This window comes from Primulina eburnea, chromosome 18 (genome assembly GCF_022965805.1).
Source record: "Primulina eburnea isolate SZY01 chromosome 18, ASM2296580v1, whole genome shotgun sequence".
NCBI lineage: Eukaryota > Viridiplantae > Streptophyta > Magnoliopsida > Lamiales > Gesneriaceae > Primulina > Primulina eburnea.
Window position 1 is genome coordinate 18,960,814 of NC_133118.1, and position 21,220 is coordinate 18,982,033.

Here is a 21,220-nt window from a genome sequence, read left to right on the forward strand (position 1 = left end):
TTCTTCAGATTTCAGCGACAAGAACACGGAGGAAAGCTACGGAAAATCCTTACGCCTTTTTCATGTTTTAGATTTTGATTTGTAAAATATTCGTCCGTCAGATTTTCGATCTGACTTCAGTAATGTGCTCCTATCGACGCAGGATTCACACATACGTAAGTTTTACTATGTTTTGATATGATTTGAAATTATGATAGTGAAGGAATCAGATATGATTTATATATGATATTATTGACATGTTAGACATCGTATAATCGAAACCGGATTGAAGAACAGAAACTGTATGAAATTTTATGATTTTCGGAATGGATTTGGCTGAGATTTGATATCAGATTATGTTTTCGATTGATTATGAGTTGTGGGAATTAATATTTGTTGATTGTTATTGCTGAGTATATTGAGACTGTGCGGTTATGCCGTTGAAACAGAATTAGATTGAGTTCTGATTATATAAAATATTGATTTGAGTGGTGTATTGATATTATACTCCTCGATATTATCATTGCGAGATTGAGTATTTACAGGCTTTGAATTCGAGACTTCGACTTCGTCATACCGACAAAAGAAAGGTATAAATCAATGTTGATCCGGGAGACAAGACTCAAGTTGGATTTGACTTGAGTTTCCCTAAATCACATAATTTATTTTATTGAATTGATATTGCGATTTATGAGATCGATATGCTTGGTCTATTGATTTATAAGAAAAGCGTGTATTGAGTTATACGCAGATGTGCCTAGTCATTGGCGGAAGTGCCAAGGCCGATGTGCCTAGTATTTGGCGGAGATGTCAAGTCTATGGCTGAGATTGCCAAGACACTAGACGTTTGGTGGTATCGATGATGTGTAGAAGTAGACCGCCTTCTATTGCTGAGATTCGTTTGACAAGACCAAAGTCCAGGAATAGGAACGTACCGCCACCCCGAACGGGAGAGTATGTGGGAGATTTGTTACGTTCTTATTCACACCGAGATCCCTAGATTAGAGATGAGTCGAGTTTGAGATAACGAGCCATTTGTGGATTTACAGTTTTATACCATTTTATGTTTTCATATTTGATACATGTTATAAATATCTGTTATGTGCTGTTATATATGTTTTTATACGAGTGCATGTATACTTTGTTTATACTGGGAATGTATTTCTCACCGGAGTTATCCGGCTGTTGTCGTGTTTGTATGTGTGCATGGCAACATGTGGCACAGGATCAGGGTCAAGAAAAGGATGAGAGAGGACATGTTAGCGTGGAGATCCGGATTAGAAGTAGATAGGCTTTAGCACTTGATATATAGTAGTTGAACCATAGTTGATTTTAATGTATTGAGTACAAGACATGTACTTTACTTTTGATATATATATCAGAGTGATTCCATTAAGTTCCGCACTTGTATTTTAAACAAAAAAATAATTAGAACATGTTTATCTTAATTGATTGAATTATTCCCAAGAACGATTAAGAAATGAATTAGCGTCCGGGTCCCCACAGCATGTGGTATCAAAGCAGAAGGTTATAGAACTGTAGGTTCTTGAGACTGAGATAGAAGCTAGTGAGCGGGGTAGATTGAGTTTTCTTTCCTGCTTTTCTTGAGCTAGCATGTTCTACTGCTTTATAATGCATATTACCTGATTATTTGATTTAAATTGGTAATGTGTATTATTGAGAATTAATCATAACCGATTCTTGATCAGCAGTAAGATGATCGGAGGAGAACTGAAACAGAATTGTTGTATTGGATTACTAATCTTTGTGATAATCAGATTCACCTCCTCGAAGAATCCCAGATTAGGGTAGTACTTGGATTTATTCGATGGATGTGTCAAAAACTCCAATGGAAGCACAGTTGAAGAGGATTCAGTAATTTAAACCGCTGATTCTCAAGGGTATTGAGACGTCTGTTGATTGTGAGAGTTGGCTAGATGATATAGAGGTGTTATTCGATTCACTTGATTACCCAGATGAACATAGAGTTAAACTGATTGGGTTCCAGTTACATGAAGTCGCGAAGAGTTGGTGGCTCGAAACCAAGGAAGCCTTATAACAGCGTGGTACGGTGATTATGTGCAAAATCATTAAAACTGAATTTTATAAAATATTTTTCCCAGCATCTTATCGAAAGGACAAAGGTGCCAAGTTTGCAAATCTGAGACAGGGTCAGTTGAGTATTGAAGAATATGTGGCCAAGTTCTCTACCTTGCTACGTTTTGCTCCTCAAGTGGCTGGGAATGATGCAACTGTAGCTGACCAGTTCATCAATGGATTGAATCCTGAGATATTTACATTGGTAAATGTGGAACGACCCCATAATTTTGCTGATGCCTTGAACAGATCAAAGGGAATTGAAGCAAGCTTGATTCTACAACGAGGAAGGTCGTATGTAGCTCAACCACCGAAACAACAACAACCTCCAGCTCAATTCTCGCAACCCCTTCCTAGATTCGATAGTGGCATTAGTAGCAGCGGAAAGAAAGATAAGCTGAAAGCTAAGGGGAAACGGTTTAAGAAATCTGAAAGTAGTTCATCTAGTTCTAGTGGCCCATGCAGACAGGTTCTAGCCAGAGTTATACAGGGGTTTATTGTAGAACTTGTGGAGGATGACATTCCACAAAGCAATGCCAAGGAGTGTATGGTAGTTGCCGCATCTGTAGACAGTCAGGACACTTTGCTAGAGTCTGTCCACAGCGAGGTTCCCAACGACCCCAGAGCGCAGAATCATCTGGATCAGTGGCACAGCCTGATAGACAATCATCAGCTGTTCACTCTTTCCAGCCTCCACCGACTCCAACTTCATCACAACAGAGGCCAGGAGAAAGCCAAACAGTTAGCCAGCCTCCTAGACAGTAGGCCAAAGTATTGCCTTGACCAAGGAACAGGCCAAGGAAGCACTAGAGGATGTAATTGCAGGTAATTATTTTCTGTGTGAATATTCTGCATATGTATTGATAAATACTGGTGCATTTCATACGATTATTTTTTAACGAATTTCATTTATATATGCTTTATCTGTTGAATCCTTATCTAGTATAGTAGGTATATGTTTCTTCTCTTTTGGGAAAAGGTTCGATATCCGTGAATTCGGTTAAACAATGTATACTGCAGTATGATGATGATGGGATTGAGTTAAATCGTATAGTACTTGGGTTGTCTGATTTTGAGTGTACGATCGGTATTGATATGTTGACCAAGTACAGGGCTACTGTTGATTGTTCCCATAAGATGATGAGGTTCATACCTGAGATGGCTGATGAATGGAAATTTTACGGTAAGGGTTCTAGAGCTAGAATTCCTTTGACATTCATATTATCCAAGACTTGATTATTACAGCAAGGAGCAGAAGGATTCATTGTTTATTCAGTTGATGTATTGAAATCGAGCCAATCATTGGCTGATTTGCCAGTGGTATGCGAGGTTACTGACGTCTTCCCAGATGAGATTCTGAGATTGACTCCAGTCAGGGAGATAGATTTCAGCATTGAATTGATGCCAGGTATAGTTTCTATTTCCAAAACTCCATACATAATGGCACCGATCGAATTGAAAGAATTGAAAGAGCAGTTAGAAGATTTACTGGCCAAGGATTACACCAGACTGAGTGTTTTTCCTTGGGGGTGTTCCAGTTATGTTTATGGGTTAATGAACCGTGTGTTTCAGCAGTATTTGATGATTGTATGATTATTTTTATCGATGATATTCTGATATATTCGAAGAATATGACTGATTATATCGAATATTTGTGAATTGTGTTGAGTATTTGAGAACAGATAAATTGCATGCAAAACTATCGAAATGTAAATTCTGACTAAGACAGATTGTATGTCTGAGGCACATCATATCAAACATGGTTATATCAGTTGATCTTAGCAAAGTTGAGGCAGTGATTAGTTAGCCGAGACCGACATCGGTGTTCGAGATTCGCAGTTTTATGAGTTGGCAGACTATTATCGACGATTGGTGTTCGAAGTTGACTGAAACTTGTTGTTTCTGAATTAGTATTTGAAACAGAGTGTAGATCGTTGAGATTGTATACTGTTCAAGTCGAACCAGAGATGATTTTGACAAATAAAGCGGCTCAGAAAGTTGATCAGAATGGGCAGAACTCGATATCAATAGACAGAGCAGGGCATCGATCAGAATATCAGGTACGTGACAGTATATTGTATGTGAATAATCGTCTTGTTGTGCCAGATGTTTCAAAGTTGAAACTACAGATATTGTCAGAAGTGCATAGCAGTCGATTTAGTATTCATCCTGGTAGCAGAAATATGTACAATGATTTGAAAAGACAGTTTTGGTGGAAACAGATGAAAGCTGATGTAACGCCCAGACATTCGTATGCATATGATGTAAGGAAATGATTATGATTAAGTACGGTCATTATTCCTTTTATGGTATATTATGATAATCGTTTGGGGATATGTGATGTAATGGTGATGGTTTATGGTTTCAAGATATGATATGAATGGTATTGAATGATATAGAATGAAATAGAGAATGTATGGGTAGAATAGAAAGCTGATCTTTAGCTAAGTAGGTAATGGAAGTGCTAAAACTGTATGAAACTGTGGCAGTAGTTGTGGTTTGATGATTTTATGACATGAACTCCTTTTAAATTATATTCATGATATATATATATATATATATATATATATATATGTATATATGGTAGTGCAATTATATGCATTTTGAATGAAAGCAGTTAAAATTTACAAGATGCCTCTAATGTGTTTGATAAAATGCTTGAATGAAATTTTATATGATTGAATGATTGGATTGATAGTGATAGTAGCAGTGTTGCCTCTGGTAATTCTAAATCCGCAAAGTAATTGGCCAATTAACAATGAAAACATGTGCCCTCTTATAAGATGTATTTTATGCAGAGGTACGTGTCCCTCCTATAAGATTCATTTTTACGAAGAGGGTTAGCAATAAATGAACTATCTTATAAGAACTATCAATTCTACAGTTGATCAATGAAATGAATATCAACCATATGTATTGTTGTATTATGATTCTTGAAGGATGATATTAATGATGATTCAACGTTTATGAAATGAAATGGATAATGTTTTCAAGAAAATGAAGTTGAGGCTATTCATTTTATGTTTTACACTAAAATTATATATATGTATCTTGTTAGTATTGATTCCATTTGCTGAGTTTTATGATCATTCCATTTATGTTCATGTGATGCAGGTACGGGTAAGAAAGACTGGTCATCCTTGAGTTGTCGAAGCGAGAGAAGAGAATATTCCAAACTTTGGAGATAGTGGTTGGATGCTATTTTGATATGTTAAGCTTTTGGTTATTTCGAGAAACATTGAAAATCTTGTTTTGGTATTTGAATTAGAATATGTGTAGATACTATATTAAATGGTATCTGGTGAATATGAAAAATCTTTTGTATGTATTTTATGTGTTGCTTAAAACAGGTGGCATGTCATATTTCTGGGGAGATGCTGCCCAATTTTTTTAAAATTTACACCTTTTCTCCAAAATTATATTTTAAAGCTTCCGCACTAATTATGCATTTTAGTCACGAGTGTTACATTTAGTGGTATAAGAGCCAAGATTTTCGGAACAATGATTTGGCATATTACTTCTTCTGCTGTCGACAATTCGGTATGTATGTATCTGCATCATTTGATATAATATGGATGTATAGCCTCAATAATTATGATATGTTATGTATGTAAATGGTTTTAAACTAATATGTATCATAGGATCATGCCACCTAAGCGTAAAGCACCAGAAGGGGAGGATAGTTCATCAAATAGAGTGGTTGGTGAATTTAGCAAGTTACTGAAAGAACATGCCAAGGTACATGGCGAGAAAATTCTGTAGCTCTTACGGATGCAGAATGAAGCCACCATAATTTGATGGTAGCACTGATCCCATGGTCGCCTTGGAATGGGTCAAAGCTGTGGAGGCTATATATGATTACCTTCAGTTTGAAGATATAGATCGAGTCAGCTGTGCCATTTTTCTACTGACCAAGACGGCGAGGACTTGGTGGGACGCCACCAAGATATTAGTTAATGTATTGGCACTCAAGTGGCAGGAGTTTAAAGATTTATTCTACGATAAATATTTTACTCGAGATGTTCGAAGTCAGAAAGTGAAGGAATTTCTAGAACTGAAGAAAGGAAATATGTCAATGCAAGAGTATATTCTCAAATTCGAAGAGGGGTGTCAGTTTGCCCCATATCTGGCCAGCAATGAAATATTTCGTATATGAAATATCTGGCCCCATATCTGGCCCGGTAGTGAAGGCGCATATGAAATATTTCGTAAGATGAAGCCACCATAATTTGATGGTAGCACTGATCCCATGGTCGCCTTGGAATGGGTCAAAGCTGTGGAGCCTGTATATGATTACCTTCAGTTTGAAGATATAGATCGAGTCAACTGTGCCATTTTTCTACTGACCAAGACGGCGAGGACTTGGTGGGACGCCACCAAGATATCAGTTAATGTATTGGCACTCAAGTAGCAGGAGTTTAAAGATTTATTCTACGATAAATATTTTACTCGAGATGTTCGAAGTCAGAAAGTCAAGGAATTTCTATAACTGAAGCAAGGAAATATGTCAATGCAAGAGTATATTCTCAAATTCAAAGAGGGGTGTCAATTTTCCCCATATCTGGCCAGCAATGACATTGAAAAGGGCGAGCATTTTCTTAGAGGTGTCTGAGCTGAAATTAAAAGAGACGTTCGAATGTTTATAGCTGCTTCATATAAAGAGATTGTTGAAAAAGCAAGCATGGGCGAGCAGGACAAGAAGGAAATTGAAATAGAAAGAAAATTGAAGTGCAAAGATTTTTTTTACTAAAGGCCAAGGATCCGGATGGAAAGGTAAGGGCAAGTTCAGAGGCAAAGAAAAAGAGGAGCATCGACCCAAAGCTCCTATTCCACCGCCTACATATGATCGACATGTATGTCCAAAATGTGGCAAATGCATACAGGTGAGTGCTTGGTTGGAAGTAGTCGATGCTTTCGTTGTGGAGGTGTTGGACATGTTATCAAAAATTTTCCAATGAAGGGTGAGAAAGAGATGGATAGGGTTCAAGGCAGAATCTTCACAATGACTAAAGAAGGCACAAATCCTGATTCTTATGTTATATCAGGTACTATCTTAATTTCAGGCAAGGTCGCTATTACATTAATTGACACTGGTGCTACGCTTCCTTTATGTCTGAAATTTTCTTGCGTTCTTTGAATGTTGTTCCATCTTTTGAACCCCTCCACTATAGTATTTTGTTGCCATCGGGAGACGAAATATGGCCTTCTAGTATTCTTAAAGGTTGTACAATGCAAGTTAATGAGAAAATATATTTTGCTGAACTTATTATTATTCCCATGGTGGTGGCGTTTGATGTTATTTTAAGAATGGACTGGCTATCGTCATATCGTGCCGTTATTGACTGTGTGGATAAAATTGTGCGATTTCCTGCAAAAGATGATGATATCGGGATTTTCAAGAGTTCAGGTATTTCGTTTGACACTCCTTATATTTCTTGTCTCAAAGCTCGCGAAATGTTATCAAAGGGGTGTCAGAGGTTTTTAGCTGCTGTGATAGATGTGAATACTGAGATGACGAGCAAGTTGAATGAGATTGAGGTAGTTCGGGATTTTCCTGACGTATTTGCAGATGATGTGCCTGGATTACCACCTAACCGTGAAGTTGAGTTTGTGATTGACGTTGTTCCAGGTACTGCTCCGATTTCGAAAGCTCCTTACTGAATGGCCCCGACTGAAATGAAGTAACTGAAGAACAAGTTGCAGGATCTATTAGATAAAGGTTTTATTCGTCCAAGTTTTTCTCCGTGGGGAGCTCCAGTTTTAATTGTCAAGAAGAAAGATGGATCTTGTAATGCCTGAAGTAAATATCACAAATTGTTGATTTAGTAATTTGAGATTACTAAATATTTAATGATTTTTAAAGAGAGAAATATGACATAGTTTGATCATATGAAGTCCAAATGATTTTAAATTTGGATATGACGTAGAAAACTCAAAGATATAGAAGTTTCATGTTTTGAGTTTTGATAAATTTGATTGTTTGACTGATCCAAAGCGATGTACCGGTGTTAAAATGTTAAATATTATATATTATATTATATTATATTATTTAATTAATATAATATAATATTTAAAAAAAAGATTATAAATATGAAACTCACGTGAGTTTCATTATGTGGGAGAAATTTGAACAGAGAGCTCGTAGAGAGGAGAAGAAAAAAGAATATATAGTTTTAAATTTTCATTTCGATCGTGCGACTTATTGGTTTATCCATTCGACGAACCGACTTCAGTTCTGGGATAGTTGACACGAGGTCTTCGATTTGAGGTATAAATTTTATAGTTTTGGTGATGTTTGAAATCCCTCGATTTCTGTAATAAATCCAATAAATTGTTAAATCATACTGAAATTGAAGATTGTTGAGTAGTGTATGATTTTAACGAAGTAGAGAAGATTATTGTGTTGTTGTTTTGAATTATTCCTAATTTATTATAATTAGGGATTTTAAATCGTTGGATTGACATTGGAGAGTTGTTTGTCAGTTGTTATTAATTCTGATTATATATTTGGAGTCTACGAAGAATCGGCTACACGTTGATATAAAGTTTTCGTAATTTGACGGATGTTGTAAAATAGCTTATTATTTGAAGTTAATTAATTATGGTGTATTTGATAGTAGTATTGTGAATTAAATACACCAGAATATTAAAATGTTGAGCGATAATAATTTATAATCGAGTTTTATATTTTGTTGAATTAATTGTTGTTGGGCTATTTGATGTTGTATATTGAGGCTGTTATGATTGTGTTGATACGGTGACAATTATCTGATAATTGTTGTTGAATTATTTAGATACGTCACAAGCCTCAGAATCAAAGAAATAGCCAGATTTTATATATACTCGATTTTCAGGTATGTGTTGACGTACGAGCATATGTTGTTATTGTTTAGTATTGATGAATACTATTGCGTTGAACGATGATAAATCACTAGAATTGGGTGATTTGATATTATATTTGTTGTTGTTTATTATTGTTGATATTGTTGACTATCGTTGTTGGGAGACTTCTCGTTGATGTTGTCACGTTGATGTTGTTCGTTCGACGATATTGCTGTCGTCGGTGTTGGGGTGCGACGTATCGTCGATGTTGTTGTTCGTTCGACGATATTGCTGTCGCCGGTGTTGGGGTGCGACGTATCGTCGATGTTGTTGTTCGTTCGACGATATTGCTGTCGCCGGTGTTGGGGTGCGACGTATCGTCGATGTTGTTGTTCGTTCGACGATATTGCTGTCGTCGGAGTTGGGGTGCGACGTATCGTCGATGTTGTTGTTCGTTCGACGATATTGCTGTCGCCGGAGTTGGGGTGCGACGTATCGTCGATGTTCTTGTTGCAGTGTGATGTTGTTGAGGTTGTTGATGGCTGATTGTCCAGAAACGGAAAAGGGGGTATTTCTGTTATCATTTCAGTTATATCTTATGTTGTTGTTAATATAACTGTTATGTATTACGATGATGATTGTTGTATATGCTCACCCTTTGGGGGCTGTTTCTATTGGGCAGGTTACAGGACTATGCGTTAGACAGGATAGTGGTGAAGGACTAGGTGTGTCTAGTCAAACAGTCCTGTAGTTGATAGTAGATAGAGACAGTATAGCTTATTGTCTTATTTGAGTTGTATGTGTGTATTTATTATACTGGTTCTGCTGCATTGACGTAGATAGTGTGGTGATTGCACTATTTTTGTCGTATATGCATTATATTATTACGTCGTCGAAAAGAAATTTTTTTATGCATATGACGTCACATGTTGCATGATTACGTGGCGAGGTTTGGGGCGCCACATTTGGTGGTATCAGAGCATATGTTAGATGTCTGGGATGGTTAGGATTCGGGTTTGTGATGAGGGAGTTGGATGGCGATATTATCTGCGTGTGTCTGTGCATTTGACTTGTTATTGATGATTTCCCGATGTGGTTGATTGTTCTTTAGTTGCATGTGCTTTCGTGCGAAAGGTGTGATGATGATGAGTACTGGATTGTAATTGTTAAATGTTATGATTAACAATTTGATTTCCAGTGATGGCAGATAGAGAACAGGTACATCAACGCGAAGAAACAGACGAGGTTGACAGTGGGTTTGGTCAGATGAATCCATTGCCACCTCCTCCTATGGGACAGGCACCTGCAGATCAGCCTTTATTATCTGGTGAGTTGACTTTGGAACAGTTCAACAGTTATTTTCCGTCGAGATTTGATAGTTCTGAGACTGGTGAGCGAGCAGAGGAGTGGATTGAGAGGATAGAGCAGATATTTGTGACCGCTCCGTGTGCTAGGTCTGCTTGGTTACGATTGACTACATTTCAGCTTTCGAGGAATGTACTGTTGTGGTGGCAGACGACTGAGGCCGAATTGAGAGCTCAGGGCCGTACTGTTGATTGGGATGTGTTTCGATCTCGTTTTCTTGATAAATATTTTTCTATAGCAGCCAGACAGAAGAAAGAGCGAGAATTCGAGGATTTGAGACAGGGCAGTATGTCTGTTGCTGAGTATGAGTCTCGGTATTCTGCATTATTGAAATATGTGCCACATGTTGCTACGAATGTTCATGCTAAGATGAGACATTTCTTGAAAGGGTTGAAGTTAGAGTTATTTGATCGTGTGCAATCAAATAACCCGATATCATTTGAGGATGCAGTGACGAGGGCAGAGATGGCTGAGTTGGTGATGCAGGAGTATGGGGCTCAGGGACGATTATCAGAGCCGACTAGGGAGTCATTGCGACCGCAAGGACAGTCTTTTAAATATCAGAAGGGTTCATCTTCTTCATCCTCATTTGGGAAGCGCCGATTTGATTCACGACGTGTTGAGAGTCGTGGGGGCAGTTCTCAGTCTTTTCAGGGGCAGAGAGGAGAGTCCAAAGTCGTGAGATGTTTTCGTTGTGGGGGACCTCATCTGATCAGAGATTGTACAAAGACCGAGATCACCTGTTTTGAGTGTGGCGGTGTTGGTCATCTGGCGAGACAGTGTCCTAGTCGTGAGGGACAGCGAGAGACTAGGAGTGCTAGAGATAGATCCTCAGAGAGAGGAGGACGACAGCCTCAGCAGTTTACACCACGACCTTCTGGAGGACAGCCACGTATGCAGGGAGCTGGTCCGCCTCAGGCACATGTGTATGCTTTGACACGAGAGCAGGCAGAGGAGGCACGAGAGGAGATGATAGCGGGTAAGTGTTATTTATGTTCTTATCCTGCTTATATTCTTATTGATACTGGTGCCTCACATACTTTCATATCGAAGAGGTTTGTGGTTGAGCATCATATGCGCTCGTCTCCATTGTATATGCCTCTTTCTGTTTCGACACCTTCTGGAGTTGATATATCAGTTGTATCTATGATATCAGATGGCATTATTTCTTATGAGGGCTATGAGCTGAGATCTGATATGATTATTCTAGAGATGACTGATTTTGATTGTATTGTGGGAATTAATGTGCTGAGGAGATATTGTGCGACAGTTGATTGTTATCAGCGGGTGGTATATTTTTATACAGATGAGAAAGAGCGTTGGACATTTTATGGGAAGGGTTCTCGTCCCCGTGTTCCGTTGGTATCTGCCATCCGGATGTCTCGGTTATTGGAGCATGGGCATGAGGGTTATCTTATTTATGCTGTAGATGTGACAGAGAAGAAGAAAGAGGTGGGAATAGAGGACATACCTATAGTTGCTGAGTTTGCCGATGTATTTCCTCATGAGATTCCAGGCTTCCCACCAGCTCGTGAGGTGGAGTTTGGGATCGAGTTGATGCCAGGTACTTCCCTTATTTCTCGTACTCCTTACAGAATGACACCAGCAGAGTTGAGAGAGTTGAAAGCCCAGTTGCAGGACTTGCTGGACAAGGGATACATTCGCCCTAGTGTATCGCCTTGGGGTGCACCAGTCTTATTTGTGAGAAAGAAAGATGGAACGATGCGGCTTTGTATTGACTATCGACAGCTGAATAAGGTAACGATTAAGAATAAATATCCCCTCCCTCGTATTGATGATTTTTTTGATCAGTTACAGGGAACCTCGGTATATTCGAAGATTGATTTGAGGTCAGGATATCATCAGATACGAGTTAGAGATGAGGATATTCAGAAGACAGCATTCAGGACCAGATATGGGCATTATGAGTTTTTAGTTATGCCGTTTGGGTTGACGAATGCTCCAGCTGTGTTCATGAGTTTGATGAATAGGGTATTTCAGCCTTATCTCGATCGGTTTGTTATTGTGTTTATTGATGATATATTGATATATTCCAGGAGTGAGGCTGAGCATGCAGGGCACTTGCGTTCAGTGTTACAGGTGCAGCGAGATAAACAGTTGTATGCCAAACTCAGTAAGTGTGAGTTTTGGTTGGATCGAGTGGTCTTCTTGGGTCATGTTATATCGAGAGATGGGATTTCTGTTGATCCAACGAAGGTCGAAGCCGTGTTACAGTGGTCTTCACCTACATCTGTACCTGAGATTCGTAGTTTCTTGGGTTTAGCAGGTTATTATCGTCGATTTATCGAGGGATTTTCAAAGATTGCTAGACCTTTGACACAGTTGACCCAGAAAGGTGTGCGATTTCAGTGGTCTGAAGCATGTGAGAGGAGTTTTCAGGAGTTGAAACACCGACTGACGACTGCACCGGTGTTATCAATCCCTACAGAAAATGAGAGGTTTGTTGTTTATACTGATGCATCATTACATGGTTTGGGATGTGTTTTGATGCAGGATCGACATGTTGTGGCATATGCTTCGAGACAACTGAAACCACACGAAACAAGGTACCCCGTGCATGACTTGGAGTTGGCAGCCATTATCTTCGCCTTGAAGATATGGCGACATTATTTATACGGTACCTCGTTTACGATTTATACTGATCATAAGAGCTTGAGATTTTTGTTTACTAAGACAGAGTTGAATATGAGATTGAATATCATCCTGGTCGAGCCAATCTTACAACTTATGCATTGAGCCGTAAAGTGAGTTGTACTGCAGAAGATGTCAGTCGCTTATCAGCTATGATGATGTCTTGTTGTTCCTTGGGATATGATTTTGATATCTCGACGACTCCTATCCAGGTATCTACCTTATTAGCTGAACCTGATATATATGGTTGTATTCGTGATGCACAGATGACAGATGAGAGAGTTCAGCGATGGAGGGAGTTAGTGTCTTAGAAACAAGATACTCATTTTAGAGTGGCTGATGATGGCAGTTAGAGGATGAATGATAGATGGGTAGTTCCTGATATATCTGAGTTGTGCCAGGGCCTGTTGCGGCGTGCACATTGTAGTCGATATTCTATCCATCCTGGTGGCAAGAAGATGTATAAGGATCTACGTTCTCAGTTTTGGTGGAAGGGAATGAAACGTGATGTGATTGATTTTGTACGTCGATGTCTCAATTGTCAACAGATCAAAGCTGAGAGGAGAAGGCCAGGAGGTGAGTTGAGGAGTTTAGAAGTACCGACTTGGAAATGGGAGTACATATCGATGGATTTTGTGACTCATTTGCCAAGGAGCACTGGAACTATTGATGCTATTTGGGTGAATGTTGATCGATTGACGAAAGTTGCACATTTTATACCCTATAGCATGAGTAGTACGTATTTGACGATGGCACAGTTGTATATACGAGAGATTGTACGGTTGCATGGGATTCCAGTGTCTATTATTTCTGATAGAGATCCTCGATTTACTTCTCATTTTTTGGAAGGATTGCAGACTGGGATAGGGACAGAGTTGAGGTTGAGTACAGCTTATCATCCTCAGACAGATGGTCAGACTGAGCGTACTATTCAGACGCTGGAGGATATGTTGCGTGCTTATGTCATGGATTTTAAATCTGGTTAGCAGTCATCTATTCCATTGGTGGAGTTTGCGTATAACAATAGTTATCAGAGTAGTATTCAGATGGCTCCATTTGAGGCATTGTATGGGAGACGTTGTAGATCTCCGTTATACTGGGATGATGTTGATCGAGCTGCTGTCACAGGTCCTGATATGATTCATGAAATGCAACAGAAAGTAAAGTTGATACAACAGCGATTGAAAGCAGCTCAAGACAGACAGGCCGCCTATGCAAATAAAAGACGAAGGCCCTTAGAGTTTCAGCAGGGCGATCGAGTATTTTTAAAAGTGTCTCCTTTTCGTGGCACAGTGCGATTTGGTATGAAAGGAAAGTTGGCACCGAGGTATGTTGGCCCGTATGAGATATTACAGCGGATAGGCACTTTGGCTTATCGATTGGCTCTACCTCCATCTTTATCTGGTATTCATGATGTGTTTCATGTGTCGATGTTGCGGAAGTATGAGCCGGATCCTTCACATGTGTTGGATATTTCTGAGGTTCAGTTAGATCCTGATGTGTCTTATGTTGAGAGACCAGTTTGTATTTTGGATCGATCTGAACGGAGGCTTCGTAGTAAGCTTATACCGATGGTGAAGGTTCAGTGGGAGCATAGAGGTGTCGAAGAGGCCACTTGAGAGACAGAGCGGCATATGAGGGAGCTCTACCCCTACTTATTTTGATGGTATGACGAATCTTTATTTATGCATGTTATTACCATTGTTGATTAATTTCGGGGTCGAAATTCATTTAAGGGGGGTAGAAATGTAATGCCTGAAGTAAATATAACAAATTGTTGATTTAGTAATTTGAGATTACTAAATATTTAATGATTTTTAAAGAGAGAAATATGACATAGTTTGATCATATGAAGTCCAAATGATTTTAAATTTGGATATGACGTAGAAAACTCAAAGATATAGAAGTTTCATGTTTTGAGTTTTGATAAATTTGATTGTTTGACTGATCCAAAGGGATGTACCGGTGTTAAAATGCTAAATATTATATATTATATTATATTATATTATTTAATTAATATAATATAATATAATATTTAAAAAAAAAGATGATAAATATGAAACTCACGTGAGTTTCATTATGTGGGAGAAATTTGAACAGAGAGCTCGTAGAGAGGAGAAGGAAAAAGAATATATAGTTTTAAATTTTCATTTCGATCGTGCGACTTATTGGTTTATCCAATCGACGAACCGACTTCAGTTCTGGGATCGTTGACACGAGGTCTTCGATTTGAGGTATAAATTTTATAGTTTTGGTGATGTTTGAAATCCGTCGATTTCTGTAATAAATCCAATAAATTGTTAAATCATACTGAAATTGAAGATTGTTGAGTAGTGTATGATTTTAACGAAGTAGAGAAGATTATTGTGTTGTTGTTTTGAATTATTCCTAATTTATTATAATTAGGGATTTTTAATCGTTGGATGACATTGGAGAGTTGTTTGTCAGTTGTTATTAATTCTGATTATATATTTGGAGTCTACGAAGAATAGGCTACACGTTGATATAAAGTTTTCGTAATTTGACGGATGTTGTAAAATAGCTTATTATTTGAAGTTAATTAATTATGGTGTATTTGATAGTAGTATTGTGAATTAAATACACCAGAATATTAAAATGTTGAGCGATAATAATTTATAATCGAGTTTTATATTTTGTTGAATTAATTGTTGTTGGGCTATTTGATGTTGTATATTGACGCTGTTATGATTGTGTTGATACGGTGACAATCATCTGATAATTGTTGTTGAATTATTTAGATACGTCACAAGCCTCAGAATCAAAGAAATAGCCAGATTTTATATATACTCGATTTTCAGGTATGTGTTGACGTACGAGCATATGTTGTTATTGTTTAGTATTGATGAATACTATTGCGTTGAACGATGATAAATCACCAGAATTGGGTGATTTGATATTATATTTGTTGTTGTTTATTATTGTTGATATTGTTGACTATCGTTGTTGGGAGACTTCTCGTGGATGTTGTCACGTTGATGTTGTTCGTTCAACAATATTGTTGTCGCCGGTGTTGGGGTGCGACGTATCGTCGATGTTGTTGTTCGTTCGACGATATTGCTGTCGCCGGTGTTGGGGTGCGACGTATCGTCGATGTTGTTGTTCGTTCGACGATATTGCTGTCGTCGGTGTTGGGGTGCGACGTATCGTCGATGTTGTTGTTCGTTCGACGATATTGCTGTCGCCGGAGTTGGGGTGCGACGTATCGTCGATGTTCTTGTTGCAGTGTGATGTTGTTGAGGTTGTTGATGGCTGATTGTCCAGAAACGGCAAAGGGGGTATTTCTGTTATCATTTCAGTTATATCTTATGTTGTTGTTAATATAACTGTTATGTATTACGATGATGATTGTTGTAAATGCTCACCCTTTGGGGGCTGTTTCTATTGGGCAGGTTACAGGACTATGCGTTAGACAGGATAGTGGTGAAGGACTAGGTGTGTCTAGTCAAACAGTCCTGTAGTTGATAGTAGATAGAGACAGTATAGCTTATTGTCTTATTTGAGTTGTATGTGTGTATTTATTATACTGGTTCTGCTGCATTGACGTAGATAGTGTGGTGATTGCACTATTTTTGTCGTATATGCATTATATTATTACGTCGTCGAAAAGAAATTTTTTTATGCATATGACGTCACATGTTGCATGATTACGTGGCGAGGTTTGGGGCGCCACAGATCTTTGCAGTTGTGCATTGATTACAGAGAGATCAACAAAGCCACGATCAAGAATAAATATCCATTGCCGATGATTGACGATCTCTTTGATCAACTACAGTGAGGGAAAGTGTTTTCAAAGATTGACCTGCATTCTGGTTATTATCAGCTGAAAGTTAGGGAAGCCGACATCCTTAAAACTGCATTCAGAACCAAGTATGGCCATTATGAGTTCTTAATCATGTCATTTGGTTTGACGAACGCTCTTTCTGCCTTCATGGATCTAATGAACCGGGTCTTCAAGCCATATCTGGATAGCTTCGTTATCGTTTTCATTGACGATATCCTGATTTATTCCAAGACTCGAGAACTCCATGCCGAGCATCTCAGAACTATATGGCAGTTATTGAGGGAAAATCAGTTATACGCAAAGTTTAAACATGTGAATTCTGGTTAGAGCAAGTATCATTTCTGGGCCATATCGTTTCGAGAGACGGCATTGCAGTGGATCCCATGAAGATTGAAGTGATTAAACAATGGCCTATTCCTATGACAGTCTCCGAGATGCGTAGTTTTCTTGGTTTGGCAAGTTATTATCGACGTTTTATTGCCAATTTCTCAAAAATAGCCATGCCATTAACCAATCTGACGAGGAAAGCGGTGAAGTTTGAGTGGACAAACGAGTGCCAACATGGAATTCAAGTGTGAAAGATAAGTTGACATCAGCCCCTATCCTAGCACTTCCGTGTTGTACTGAAGATTTTATTGTTTACACGGATGCATCAAAGATGGGACTTGGAGCTGTACTGATGCAGCGTGGGAAAGTAATCGCTATTGCTTCTCGTCAGTTGAAGGCTTACGAGAAGAACTATCCCACCCACGATCTTGAGTTGGCTGTAGTGGTCTTCGATTTGAAAATATGGAGGCATTATCTATATGGCGAGAAATGTGAAGTTTTTACAGACCATTAGAGCTTGAAACATCTATTCTCTCAGAAAGAACTCAATATGCGGCAGAGGAGGTGGTTAGAACTTGTTAAAGATTATGATGTGACCATTAGCTACCACCCAGGTAAAGCAAACGTGGTTGCAGATGCTTTGAGCCGTAAGTCAGTTTGTTCTTTGAGTTTATTGATTCAAAAGTCGTTGTTATTGGATCTTCAGAGAAGCGAGATTGCTATAGTAGAGCAAGGGACCATCGCTAGACTTTCAACTTTGGTTATTTGACCTACGTTGACAGATAGGATACGACGGGAGGAACATAATGACAATCAGTTGATGAAATGTCGATTTAAAGCCGAGGAGAAAGGAAAAACAGAGTTGACAATGAACACTGATGATTTGTTAATGTTTAGAGGTCGGATATGTGTTCCCAGTGGTGATGACATTGGACGAGATGTTTTTACAGAGGCTCATACCGCGCCATACTAGATACATCCAGGTAGCACCAAGATGTATCAGGATCTCCGACGTCTCTAATGGTGGCCAGGTATGAAAAGTGATATCGCAAAGTTCATATCCGAATGTCTAACATGTCAGATGGTAAAGATTGAGCATCAAAGACATGCTAGAACTTTGCAAACCCTCCCAATACCTCAGTGGAAGTGGGAGAACATCACTATGGACTTCGTCACGGGACTTCCAAGAACACCAAAGGGTTACAACTCCATCTGGGTGATTGTTGTTAGGTTAACCAAGTCTGCTCATTTTCTTCTGGTCAAGACAACGTTTACAATGAACCAATATGCTGAAGTCTATGTAGCTAAGATTGTGAGACTTCATGCTATTCCTGTGTCAATTGTATCTGATCGTGACCCAATGTTTATTTCTGAATTCCGAAAGAGCTTTCATATAGCATTGGGCACTAGGTTGGATTTTAGCATAGCTTATCATCCTCAGAGTGAAGTGCAGTCAGAGAGGGTTGATTCAGATTCTTCAAGATATGCTACGAGCTTGCACGATTGACTTTCCTGGTAGCTGGGATTCTAAATTTCCACTTGCGAAATTTACATATAACAATATTTATCAGGCGACGATTGACATGGCACCATACGAGGCATTGTATGGCAAGAAATGTAGGTCATCGTTGAACTGGGATGAAGTCGGTGAAGGAAAGATGTTAGGACCAGAACTGGTTCAACAGACAGCTGATGTGATTATTTTAATCCAGGACAGAATGAAGATGTCTCAAACCAGACAGAAAATTTATGTCGATAACCGAAGGAGGCCTTTCGAGTTTGAAGTTGGAGATCATGTTTTTATAAAAATCGCTCCTCTCAAAGGCATTATGAGATTTGGCAGGAAAGGAAAGCTGAGCCCCAGATTTATCGGCTCATTTGAAATTCTGGACAGGATTGGAGAAAGAGCATATCGTGTAGCCTTACCGTCGGACTTGGATAGAGTCCACAATGTATTTGTTAATATCGATTATCGGGGGTAATCGTTGAGCTAAAATAGCTCGGTTCTTGAAATATTGAACACCGATGAATTAAATCGAGTTTGGTGTTCAAACCAAGCGGAAAACACTCGAAATAATCCTTCGTAGAAACCGATTAAATATTTTGTAAACCATTTAAAATATATGCAGGTTGAATGAATTCAGTTGAAGCATTTTATCAAACACTTGGTATACAATATTTTGGTATTTGAAGAAGACATAAAATGCTTCAACAATGCATCTTTAAAACTATGGAAATGATAAGTAAATGCAATAAACAAATAGACACGAATTTGTTTATGGATGTTCGGAGATTTCAAACACTCCTACGTCACCCCTTCTTCCCCTTGGGAAGGATCCACTAGAAGACTTTGATTTATACAACACCTTGTACAAACCCATTCAGCTAGTACTTACTCCACTGCCTAAACTGAACTCCTAGCACTCAATATTGTAGGCAGCACCTCACAATCAGCATATTGTTTAATGTCTCATATGCAAAGACTACATACACAAGTTTTACGTCTTTGTGCAAGACTGACTCAACTAATATTTGAAGTTCAACTCTCTTGTATATGTGTGAGTGATCGTGCGTGAGGAAATTATCAGTTACAGTGTACATCTCAAATGTATCCTCACACAAGGGCTTGTGCTCTCAACTAGCTGATTTTTTCTTGCTAACTGCCCATGCTTTTAATCCTCTTCTAAAGCTCTTGTTTGATCTTCAATATGTTGTATTTATAGGCTCCAACACTGATATATACGTTAGACACAAGAATATGACCGTTTGAAAAGTTTCTGTACTTTTCCGAGATTGCAACGGTCAAATTCAACTTGCAAGGCATTTTCCCGACTGGTCAACTCTGGTCAACTGGTCAACTCTGGTCAACTAAACTGGTCATTCAGTCGGACTGTTTCAGTTTCAGTTGGTCAGCAGCTGGTTCAGTTGGTTCAGTTTCAGCTGGTGTGCTGAAATCAGCCTAGCTGATTTCAGTTTGTGCAGAACCAGTAACGTCATCATCATTTATCAGCATCGTAAGCTTCGATTCAGGCTTTAACTTATCAGAATGATTTGTAGATCTTTGTCTTATCTTTCCAACGCATACTGAATCGCTTCGTTTAAATAATCGAGCTGAGAGATATGACCAAAATACCGCAGCTGCTCAAACCCAACTGATTGCTGTTTTCGTGTGATCAGTTTGGTAATTGAGCGATCAGTTAGACCATGATAACATCCGATTTTGCCAAGCTGACATGAAATAAGACCTGTTCCAAATTGAGTTTTCTAATCAGTCCAATTGGCGGAATTTCATTTGAATCATCCAGCTAAGATATATCATCAAAACACCGAAGCTTGCCAGAAAATCAGTTTGTGCAGAATTCAGTTTCAGCTTGCTTCTTGTGTTTGCAACTTCACACTTGAGTAAATATGTTAGAAACACAATAACAAGTTTTGTTAACATCAAAATTAAGATTGAGAACTTGAAAAAAGTTCCAACAGTATTTCACGTCTCAATGCTCAAAAAGTACATCTCGAACCCTTCCCATGTTCTCAGACACGAAGCGTTGGATCTGATGCCGAACTTGACTTATCAAGAAGTACCAATCCAGATTTTAGATTGCAAGGTTAAAGTACTAAGGAATAACGAGATCGGCATTATCATGATTCTTTGGCGTAATCAGTTGGTTGAAGAAGCAACGTGGGAACCAGAGGAGGAAATGAAGCAGCGATATCCTGAGTTATTCGCATAGTAATGGCAATTTTGGGGACGAAATTTCTTAAGGAGGAGAGAATTGTAACGCCCAGACATTCGTATGCATATGATGTAAGGTAATGATTATGATTAAGTATGGTCATTATTCCTTTTATGGTTTATTATGACAATCGTTTTGGGGATATGTGATGTAATGGTGTTGGTGTATGGTTTCAAGATATGATATGAATGGTATTGAATGTATGGGTAGAATATAAAGCTGATCTTTATCTAAGTAGGTAATGGAAGTGCTAAAACGGTATGAAACTGTGGCAGTAGTTGTGGTTTTTAGAATAATTTTTTGTATATTGATCCAAATGATGTGAGGCCACTTTCATTAGAAAGATAAGACATAAGGCTATAACTTTCATTTCTTGAGTTTTGTCCAAATCATTGTGGAAGACTAGCCAAAATCGCCTCGAAGTGTGTCGTGTGTATCGTCG

General features: G+C 38.6%; 1 protein-coding gene across 1 annotated transcript; it reads left to right on the forward strand.

The window, feature by feature from the left end:
- The first annotated feature begins 18,627 nt into the window (after positions 1-18,627).
- On the forward strand, positions 18,628-20,775 carry LOC140819145 (uncharacterized). The gene is made up of 2 exons (XM_073179156.1): positions 18,628-19,022; positions 20,580-20,775. Exons 1-2 carry the CDS (start codon positions 18,628-18,630, stop codon positions 20,773-20,775), a joined length of 591 nt encoding a protein of 196 aa, XP_073035257.1.
- Positions 20,776-21,220: the final 445 nt, after the last annotated feature.